This window comes from Belonocnema kinseyi, chromosome 9 (genome assembly GCF_010883055.1).
Source record: "Belonocnema kinseyi isolate 2016_QV_RU_SX_M_011 chromosome 9, B_treatae_v1, whole genome shotgun sequence".
NCBI classification, from domain to species: Eukaryota; Metazoa; Arthropoda; class Insecta; order Hymenoptera; family Cynipidae; genus Belonocnema; species Belonocnema kinseyi.
This window is the reverse complement of record NC_046665.1, coordinates 100,069,756-100,081,329: the sequence shown is the minus strand read 5'-3', so window position 1 is coordinate 100,081,329 and position 11,574 is coordinate 100,069,756. Positions and strand designations below refer to the sequence as shown.

The 11,574-nt window shown below is 30.1% G+C and overlaps 1 protein-coding gene across 2 annotated transcripts in view; it reads right to left on the bottom strand.

The window, feature by feature from the left end:
• Positions 1 to 1,947: 1,947 nt before the first annotated feature.
• The window catches only part of LOC117179918 (UDP-glucuronosyltransferase 2B31-like), a 19,115-nt gene continuing 9,488 nt past the window's right edge, over positions 1,948 to 11,574 (bottom strand). For both annotated transcript variants that reach the window (XM_033372127.1, XM_033372128.1), the window contains exons 3-6: positions 8,762 to 9,184; positions 8,424 to 8,655; positions 8,104 to 8,329; positions 1,948 to 2,852 (exon numbers count right to left, since the gene is read on the bottom strand). In XM_033372127.1, coding sequence (XP_033228018.1) covers positions 2,567 to 2,852; positions 8,104 to 8,329; positions 8,424 to 8,655; positions 8,762 to 9,184 — 1,167 coding nt within the window. In that variant the 3' untranslated portion in view covers positions 1,948 to 2,566. The remainder of the gene's footprint in view (positions 2,853 to 8,103; positions 8,330 to 8,423; positions 8,656 to 8,761; positions 9,185 to 11,574) is intronic.

The window sequence follows — 11,574 nt, the reverse complement described above, 5'->3', positions numbered from 1 at the left end:
GTTGCGGAACGAACGTGTTATTTACATAAATAGCACGAGAATTCTGGATCAATCTGAAAAATCTCTATCCCATCCACACAATACTCCTTTCCCCTGCCGAGTGAGTCACGCCTACACCGAAAGGGAAATGGCTTAATGGTGTAATAATAAAAAAAATCTTCGGGTTTTTACAAAAGGACTTGGTTACTTAGCGCTTTGTCTAGTTAAAACTAGTTTTGTTAAATTATCGTAATAAGTTTCCGTGTTATCTAGTTAAAACTAGTTTTAACTCATTTTGGATATCAACGTTAACGGATACATTGTCCACGTAATTAACTCTAGGCTTATTCAAATTGCCAATAGTTCTGTAATTTTTTGGTGGGTCTTTCATGGGATAAAGGATAATAACGTCAACTTGGTGCCCTTTTTTCACTATACCTGTTATCAAATCATTAAAAAAATTAGTGTGACTATTTACGTTTAAAAGAAAAACACCCAATATTCTTTCGGTTTGACTTTCCATAATTTCCAAATAAATAATAAATAATAATACAAGTAGTTTTCGAAGAGAAGAATTTTTAGTATTATATTAGAGACTTATGATTAAAGGAAAATTTTAATAAGAACCCAGCTGTTCCTGTTTTTTAATGATGCAAAAGAATCTTTCGTTCTTTCATTATTATTCAAAATAATATGCAAAAAATGTCAGACAAATAATCATCTGTGTTTTAGAAGACTGTTTAGATATTATAAATAAAAAAGTACGTGCACTGTGATTTTATTTTCCTCTCCCAAATTGCAAATTTAAACTGAAAAATGCCTAATTAATAGTAAGAAAATTTTTTTATATATTCAAGATTCTCAGATATAACTAATATAAAGTTGAAGAATATAACAATGAAGAAGAGAGTTCAATATTTTACAGATTATTTGGATTAGAGAAAACTATTGATTGGCTTTAATATTTTTGCTGATACATTCAGGAACTCATTTTAATACCTGAAAAAAAACGTTTTAACCTCCTTACCCCTAACGAATAAAAGGCCAAAGTTTATTTTTTTTTGATGCGCTTTAATACATATAATAACAATATGTGACGAAAGAGGTCGTATTGGAACTCAATTGAAATTTCTAAGGTTATTATTTTAGTTACAGAGGCCCACAAAGAAGAAAAAGTTGTCTGCACGAGACAAGTGACTAAGCTAACCTTATGGATTTTGAGCTGCCGCATATTGTTATGATCAAATTAATGTCCTGAATATCCCTAGGTTTTCCCCTATTTTCTGCATCGAGGGGAAAACTTAGACGTGTAGAGAATTAGTGTAGAGAATTAGTTAAGAAATAGTTGGTTAGTACATCTGATCAGAACGATAGACCATCTGAGTCCATTGGATACGGCAACCATTTTCTGTATAGAAATGTAATTTTTTGGTTGAAAACTCAACTACTTGCTGAGAAATGTATTTTGTTAAAAATTCGTCTTTTTGATAAAAAAATTAATCCTCTTGGTTACAAATTTAACTATTTGTTTGAAATTTGATGTAATTTGATACAAAATTCTTCTGTTTTGATAGAAAATAATCTTCTTTGTTACTAAATTTTGGTTAAAAATGAATGTAATTTGTTGCAAATTCATATTCTGTATAGAAATGTAATTTTTTGGTTGAAAACTCAACTATTTGCTGAGAAATGTATGTATTTTGTTAAAAATTCATCTTTTTGGTAAAAAAAATTAATCCTCTTGGTTACAAGTCTAAATATTTGGTTGAAAATTGATGAAATTTGTTCAAAAATTCTTATTTTTTGTTAAAAAGTAATCTTCTTTGTTAAAAAAAATCGTATGCTGTATGAAGGATATGGCATTGTTTAAAATATATAGTATATAGCACCCTATATGTATGTATTTTTATAATAATAATAATAATAATGCACCAAAATAATGTTCTCGTTCTCTAAAAATAATTTGAAAATAAATTTGCATTTTTTAAAAGAAACATTCAGCTTTTTAATTTGCTTTTTATAGAATTCCTGCAGCATATCCCATGCATCCAAATATATGGTCCTATTATCAAACAAAAAAAGATTTACGATACAATAGAAATAGATATAGCTACATTTAGATTAGATGTTCTAACCAAGGTGATAGTAGCAGTCTCCAATATAACTGGATGAGGCACCCAAGTTATAGTATTAGCTATCCTCCTCAGTTGGATGCCACAGCCAATTTTAACTTATCCAATAAAAATGGCTGTCTCAGCCAACTAATGGGATGGCGCTGCAGAATCCAACTAAATTGGATACCACATCCAATTCTCAGGTTCCACCATCCAATTATTTTTTTGAGTGTACAAATATAGACTTAATATTTACGAAATTGTATAAGCATGGGAACTAAATATAGTATATATTTTTATAAGGATGGATTTAAAATTATATAACAGTGATCATATTTTTCCAGAAATGCTGAAAGGCACACTTGCCTTATTGAAAAGTTGATTACTCAAGCATGTATATTTTTTAAGTTTCTCTATGAGTTTTTCGAATTTCTACGTATAACTAATTTTGCTGCGTTTTATATATTAATAGTTCAGTTGATTTTTTTAGTAATTTCAGAACACGTAGTACAGGCTTTAAAATATCTTCTTACAACAACCTTGGTAGTGAATATAACTAAATAAATTAGCGCAATACAGTTCAGAAGAATAAATCCGTACACATCTAAGAGAGCAACTTCCCACCAATAAAGATTGACTGCTGGTGATCTTAAAGAATCTCCTCCATTTCTCATGACATATTCGACCCAAAATGTTGCCGTATCCATAGGACTCATTGGCCTATCGCGGAAAAGTTTTGATTCATGTTCTACAGCTTCCCTGCAAAAATAGTAATAAATATTATCCTCATGAATTCTATTTTAATTAAGCCTTTTGTAACCATAAGACGGAATTACTAAATATTATAGAATTTCGAGTATTGTAGACTGAGCAAAGATAGATACATTTAATATTTAATTAGCATGCAGATATCTCAGTAGATTCTTTTTATTCTTTGTCTGGCATTTAGAATTTAAATAAATATCTACACAAATTTTTAAATGCATACATTACATCCATTACTGATATTTTTTCATCCCACTCTCACATCACTCTCCACTTGAGCATCATCGGAAACTTCTTTCCGCTTATTATATTGAAAGCTATTTATACTTTTTTACTCGATTTTCATAGAATTTTATTTTTTAAATTTCTTTATTTTCTGTCTCGAATTTAACACATTAAAAACTCTAGTGTATATTACTGCTTGTTTTCAGTGAATCTTGTCTGCATGCATAGTGCATAAGTCCGGCCTTCTTTCTCAAGTTAGTTTATATGACACCTTGAAACTAACCCAGTTCTGGGTTTACGCAAACAAAATTTCTTTGAGAACTAAATCTGCCAGATTCTATGTCCGAAGTTCAATCCAGCGTATTTTTGTCCAATGCGATCAAAATCTGTATATATACCTTCCCACAGTAAAAAAAAAGGATGAATTTGATTGCAGAGAATTTTTCTCCAACGATCATTTGACTCTCGAGATCATAATGATCTATCCATTGAGATCAGTTTGATATTATTTTTTTGTTCATTTGGTAGACTAAACAAAATGGCCGCTAGTTCTTGGCGCTGGTGTCATAACGACATAACCTTAAAATTTTATATAACTGAACGTAAGTGACAACTAAACTTAGCAGGTGATATTTTCTGTTATCAGATTTGATTATTTTTTCAACTTTTTAATTCCACTATACTATCAGAAACCATAAAAAGCTTGCATATGAGCTAAAGTACTCTAAGAACGTCAGTCATCTTGGTTTGACTTTATGCATGATCTCGAATCAGATCTTTATGATCTCAAAAGTCGATCAATCACTCCGGCCGATTAAAATGCTTTTGAATTCGGTATCATTTTTGTGGCATATGAAAATGCTATTGATTGCCTTCTGTCACCGAGAGTTCAAAATGGTCTCTGTGTTGAAAACGGCCATGCGGCGGCGCTAGTAGCAAGATTGTTGTAGTTGTATTTACGGTTATATGACTTTTTTCATGTAGAGCTATTACAAGCTTTAAAAAATGCAGGTAGAAAACGGTTTATTTATGTAATTATTGTGAAAATGACACGTTAGAATTTTCTAATTTTGAGAAGAAATGGCTTAGTTTTTATTTTAAAAGACTAAGTTTAAGTTTTGATGATTTAAATATGTGGGGTAAAAGACCATGGGAGACACTCTGAGACAATATTTTTAATTTTTAAGGATTTCAAGAGAAAAATGAGCACAAAACATTTTCAATTACTTCCTAACATTTTTAAAAAGTGTGTAAAAGATTTTAAAGCAAACTTTTGCAATTTTGCCATATTATGTAATTTTAGAACACAAATTTGAATATGTTTAAGAGATATTCAGGAGTTTTGGAATGATTAAAAAATAATTAAAATTTTTAAAGTTTATTTAAGAATTTTGTATATTTTAATATAAAATTTAAAAAAGGTTTTTAAACATATCCAACGATTTTTTTAAATTTTGAAAGTTTTTAAGAGAATCAAACAATCTTCCTAATATTTGTGGGAAAATTTAGAAGATTATAAGGTATAGTTTTTAAAATTTCGAAACAAATTTGTCAGTTAAAAATATTTTCAGGAATTTAAGACGTTTTAAATAGATTAGAAATATTTGAAAACTGGGCAACATTTTCGAAAATGTATCAAATATTTCTTGATTCCTTCTCAACTTCTAAAGTCCTAAACATTTTTTAAAAAGACTTGAATTTTTCATAATATTTGATAAAATACTATGAACAAAAAAATTTCTTTATGATCTTCTAGATTTTTTTCTTACACGTCTGAAATATTTAAAACTCTTTTTTTTTTGTTCAAACTTCTCAAGAATCTTATAAAACATATATTTATATACAAAAGTGAAAGTACTTATTTATTTGTTCTCAATTCTCAGATTTTAATTTCAACATGGATTTATTATAACACTTGGAAAAAAATTTGTCTTCCTTTAAGAATGACTACACAAATTTAAAAATATTTTAACTTCATTACAAAGTCTATTTAATTTTAAAAGTATTTTATTAAAGAGTTCGTTATTTAATCGTAGTAGAAAACAATATTATATGATTTATCATATTCCTAATTTGTAAAATATAGGTACAATAAATATATTTACTATATATTTGCATTATATTTCAAAACGGCGATATAAAAAGATTAGTTCTTCATCACTATCTTTAAAGAAATTCATCCGAAACCAATGAAAAATAACGAAAATATGAATAACAAACCAACGAATTAAAAAAATGACAAAAATATGAATGAAATATTTATAAATTGACCGAATTATTGAATAAATGAATTTTTAAATCACGATAATATTTCTATTACTGAAGTTTAAAATTGCTTGAAATATTTAATAAATGATAAATATTTGTGAAAATTTAATGATAACTTTTTTATTTTATAATTACGTCTCTCTTAAAAATTAAGGTTTATTGTAAAATTCTGGATCTAAATGTTGCTGTTCAACTCAAATACAAGGAGTTAGGGTGACCACGATCTTGTTGAATTTCAGAGCCATGTTTGAATTACTCTGAAATATATCAAAACGGCTGACCGTTGCCGCTTGCATTAGCAGTGCCCAGAGTTTACCACGCGGAGGTTGCAAAGTCGGACTTAAATTCTGTCCGTCTTTTTGATTATAAAGTTAATTAGTATTATTTTTTTTCTGATTTCGTATTGCGAAATTGTGAAAAGTTTTATATTTTTTTGTATTACAGTCTACTGTAGAGTCAACTGCGTGATTATTAAGACTATAACGTAGTCACAATTAAGTCCCTTCTAGTCTATTTTTGTTTCATTTAACCAATCTCTATTCTTCACAATCGACTATAAATTCTCTTATTCTCTCACCATCGCCATCATTATGCCTATTTCCGGCATCTTGGATGTATCGGAGACTGGGATATTTTATGTCCCGTTGATGCTAAGCCCAGCCGAGGAACCACAAGATACTCGCGACATGAGCAGAACAACCCAAAGTTCTTGCCCCAGCTTTGCAGGCACAGTAGACTCGACGACACTTCTCGTTTTCGGGGCTGTAGGGGTAGCGAACAGGAAGTGTTCTAACCCTCTCACCTGCGTCAAGCCGCGTTCGGCGTATTAGGCGTATTCGGCTGTGTAGGTGTGTGTGTGAGATGAGACAAGGAGTGAGGGCAAGCGAAGGAAGGAGAAAATGGAAAACGACAAGTTTCGTAGCGAGAAGTGTCGTAGAGTCTACTGCAGCGTTTTCCAAACTAGTGCCGCCGGCAGATTAGCCTGCCGCCGGCAGGGGGAAGCCACCCCGGGCCGGGCAGCTACGCAGGCCCCGAGACAGGCTCCCCGCTACGAGCAGAAGGCTGCTTTCCTCGACTTTCGTATACCTACCACGAATGACCCTTTCATTGTTATCAACTTACTATAACTGAAATTTTAAAGACTAAGCTCAATTAAATTTTAATTATCTGAATGAATTTCGTGATATAATTAAAAAAAAAAATAAAAACAAAGTTTTTGACAATCGGTTAATATCCGAACTAATAAATGAAATATTTACAAATCTTGTGAATGCAAAAAAGTGCGATAACTCTAGAAGTTATTATCCGATTTTCTTCTACCCTTTTTTAACGAAGCAAGCAACCCAGCACATACGACTAGCGTCCAGTGTCTCACTTGGATTCCAGTATTGTGAAAAAATTTGAGGGTGGGGTCCCTGCCGCTCTTCAGAAAATGCAAAAAAAGTTTAGGCATCGCTGGTCTACTGTACAATAATATCTTAATATATCTTCGTCTCCGTTTTCCTGTTGATCGTTTTTAACTTCTCCTACTCGAAAAGTTATCCATAACTGATAGCGAGTAGCATTTATGAATCGAGAGTAGATTCTGATCCTCAAAAAGCCTGGTACATATCTGTTTCTATCAAGTTGGCATATATCGGTACTCTCATGTTCGAATTTGTCCTGAACATATGAAAGAACTAACTCAAGTTGGTATAGGCCGATGGTCAGTTACTGTAAATACTGAAGATCTAATCGAGGAAACTCAGAAATGTTTTTCTGTCTCAACCTGCTGGTGGTGGTAAGAGATTAAGAAATAGGTTCATAAAGAAAGTATTTATATCTGTGCTAAAACTAAATAATCAAAATCCTTTATTTTGTTGTACAAACTTTCAATTATTTATGGAGATCCTTCAAAAGAGTGCTTCTCTTTGTTCTAGGATGCAAGAAGATCGTGGTGGTTTAAAATGTATAATACGATTACAAGTAAAGAAAACGATGCCGCCACCGTGCCAGTATGAACCGCTCACGTGACCAGGTCAAACTTAATTAAAGGGAAAAAGTTAATAGAAAATAAATAAAAACTAATTAACTCCGTAGTTAGCAATTAGAAATTAGAGTCCAAATAAGCTTCTGACCTTAAACTAACCTTAACATTTGATCTCACACTGAAAGAAATGAATTGCTGATACAGTTATATTGCGGGTTAGATCAGCAATCTGTATGACTGGAATAGAAATATCGATGGCTGATCTAACGCGCAATATGATTGTACCAGCAATTCATTTCTTTCAGTGCAAGATTATTGTCAACCTCATATTCAGATGTGGAATTCTACGTTTTTTTTTATTCACAAGGTCGTAAAGACGGATCGCTGTTAAAAAAACCGATTTGACCATGAGATGTTCCTTTGACCTCAAACTTGATGTCAAGGTCGCAAATACTCCTCGTCTTTGCGTGGAACAGCAAGTCTTATGTCAAGAATTTCACAATAAACCTTAATTTTTAAGAGAGCCAATACCCGGTGATACTGACTTCAGTGGGCCCTAGCTCGAAACTCGAGAGGTTTTGGACTTTGCGAACACAGTGACATTTGTTCAGGACGCTGAGATACAGCTGCTGATTTTTTATTAACACGTATTCGAAATTTCAATAACTGCAATTATATAAAACTTCAACCACATGTGGTTGAAAAGAAGAGAGAATATTGCTTGCTACATTCTATTTACTAAACTTAATATTAATACGAGTAATTTCTTTTTCTTTTTTTTACCTGTATTTAGGATCATTGAGAATGGCATTGAGGGCTTTATCTAAGGATCGTTGATTTATTTGGTTTAAATCCAGCCGGATACAAATATTTTTGCTTACAACAGTTTCGACGTTACGAAATTGGTCAGAATATAATGGTATCCCAATCATGGGAACTTTATAATAAAGAGCTTCCTGTATTCCCAACATACCACCATGAGTTATGAATAATTTGGTGTTGTGGTGTTCTATGAAAAAATGTATAAGTACAAAATATTATTCACTACCTAAAATGGAAGTGAGAGTATAAGAGAATAGGCATGCAATTTTCCTTTTTGTTACTTAAGACAGGTATTTGAGGAATCCATGAAGTCGTTAGAACATTGTCTGGCAGGCCTGGGAGGAGTTTAGTTTTGTCTGCGATTTTCATTAGCACCCTCATTGGAGAAATTTTTTTAAAACATTTATAAAATGCAAGAAGGATTTCTTCCGGTAGAGTTTCTATGCACGCCATAGATCCTAATGCAAAGTAAATAACTCCGTTTGTACTATCATTCATCCAGCGTTCCAGATTCTAATGCAGAAAAATACAACGCTTAATTATTATGTATAGTTTGAATTAAAATCGCTATTAAATTTATGATAAAATGTCGCAAAAGATCATAGAGGTTTAAACTTACAGGCGTTAATATCGAATCGTCGTTTTCTATATGTATACCACCAATTTCTATTAAGCCTGGGGTTGAAGGTTTAATACCAAATGGGTTAAAATAGGAATTAACAAGGGTTAAAGCCACAGTTCTCTCGATTTCTCGAACGCTTGGTATATCAGGACTTAAATATTTTCTCATTGTCTCGGTTTGTGCTTTCTCTGTATACATAAAATATCTGAACTTGTTAATTTGAGAATGCAATGTATTTTGTAATCTTTCCCAAAAAGTTGAAACGGTAAATGTTTTCATTAAACCGTCTGTATAATAAGCAGTGGCTGAAGGGCTTCCAACTCCATCACCAGTCCATGGCAATTCCAGATTCGTTGCAACAGTTATCACAGGCACCTTGAAGACATAGCCTAATCCAATATAGCAATTTGCTCCAAGTACCTGTGAATATATTTTTGAATTAAATATTTTTGTAGTGAGAAAATATATGTGGGCAAATGAATTCAAAGACTTCTGCAGAATTTGTTATAGAATAAAAAGAAACGTATGCGTCATATTCTAATAGTAGTTCAGCCATCGACCAGTGTTCTGAAGAATTTCAATTTTTTTCTATATGCCGCAACAAGGAATAACAATAAGTTTTTTTGCGACGCAATGTTGTTACTAAAAGTTAAACTATTTCGTTTTTGAATAAAAATTGATGTTTCTAATTGAACATGGATCTTTTCTAGCGTAAAATTCGATTATGAAAATATTTTAAAATACTAAAAATTTGTCTTTTTTAATTAAAAATTTCATTGATTGATTGAAAATTTATGTATTCTCTTATATACACGGAAAGACTTTTGATGTCAATATTTGATTCATCCTATATGTATAATTAAAATAAAATGTAAGAATTTAGAGAAAATCTTGGTAGTGCTATAAGGATTTCTCCTATAATAAGAGATGATGGTATTTCTTTATGTATTATTATAAACTTAAGCGAGCAAAATTAGTATTCACGTTTAGAAAAAGTCTTATTTATTGTTTGAAAATGGTGAGTATGAAAAACTGATAATGGTCCATGACAATTTTTGCAAAAAATATCGTCAAAAGTAAGAAGTTTAGGAAACATAAGTTGTAAGAAATGTACGATATTTTAGTATTCTTAAATAAGAATGTGTATTAAAATTAGTGCTGCCAGCAATATCTGTAAATTTAATTCAAAGTTTAAACCAATTTTAATTTCGAAATTTTTAATACAAACTCTCAATAATTCACACACATAAAATAGAAGCTTTCAGCATTTTTCATTAAAAAATTTAAATTAAGTGCAATTAAACTGCAAAACTTAAGCTTTCACACTTTGATAAATTGAATTGTTTAAAAATCTCTGGTTAAAAATATGAATTCGCTTTATCGTTTTGAATTCTCTAGATTAAAACTAATCCTCAATTAACGCAAAATAAAAATCTTGAAAAAAATGGTCTCTTCCAATAAAAAACACTGTATCTCTTTCAACTCAATAAAAACTTTACAAACATAAAATGTACTGCCAATTTACCAAAAATTAGAATTTTCTTGATCTTTTAATTATCCTATTCTAAGTGAGACAAAAAAAAACGAAAATAAAAAATTCTTTCCACAAATACAATAGAAATCTTGAAAATAAAAAATTGCCTCTTCTAATTAAAAAACCGGTATCTCCTCTAATTCAATAAAAACTTCCCAAACATAAAATGAGCTGCCAAAGTAACAAGAATTAGAATTTTATTATTTCAAGGTTGATAAAAATGTTAAAAATACAATACTTCACATTTTTCTACACAATAAAAATGTCTTCTTGTTTACTTTTGAATATTTAATGTGTAATTGCTCATTCAGATATTTTTTTAATTAAAAATTTTCGAACTAAATGGGTTAAAAATGTAATATTTTTGAATAAAATAATATTTGAATAGGATTTTATATAAAATAAAATAGTTTAATTAATGAATATATTAATTTTAAGTTATTTTCACATTAAAGTTAGTTTATAAAGTTTGAATCAGACATTTCAATTTGCTTAATTATTCAGTATTTCGTATTGAAAAAGTGGAATTTTCAACGTCAAAATCGGTGAATTCTTTAATTTAAAACCGATTTTCAATCATGTTGTAAAATAATTATTGTAATATATAATTTTTAAAACTCGAAATATAGTTTAGTTTTAAAAACTATTAATCAATTTATATTGTTTTTTCAAATTATTTCAATTAAAAATTTACTTTAAAAAATGACGACAAAAAACGAAAAATTGTACAGTAAAAGGTTTTTGAATGAAGCGTTGTAAAATAAGTGATGTAGTAATTAAAATAGTTAACATTTAAAAAAAATTTGAAATCGAATTTATTTTCAATTGAATTATATTATGTGATATAATATTTGTGATATTCCAAGTGATTTGATAGATGGTTTTTCTAAACCATCGCCGTACCTAATAAAAAATTCAATTACGTTCTACCTCTGATATAATTGCACATTTTTCAGGAGGTTCAAACAGAATTTCTTCCTAAATATATTTTACTGAAAATATGAATATGTAAAATATGCTCCAAATTTTAAGCAACTATTAAAATAGTTAAAAACAATTTATGACAAAAAATGAGGAAGCTCATTTTTCTCGTAGGCTCAAGTAGGTTAGAGTTCAATATATTAAAGACATTTTTCGTTAAGAGTTGGATTTTTTAGTGGTAATTATAATTTTCCTAGAAGCTTGTACCATTAGGAAATTTCTTGTCCTTCTATAAAGTTACTTTCATAAATTAAGAAAGAGTATTTGGTTTTATATACAAAAAATATACCGTTCC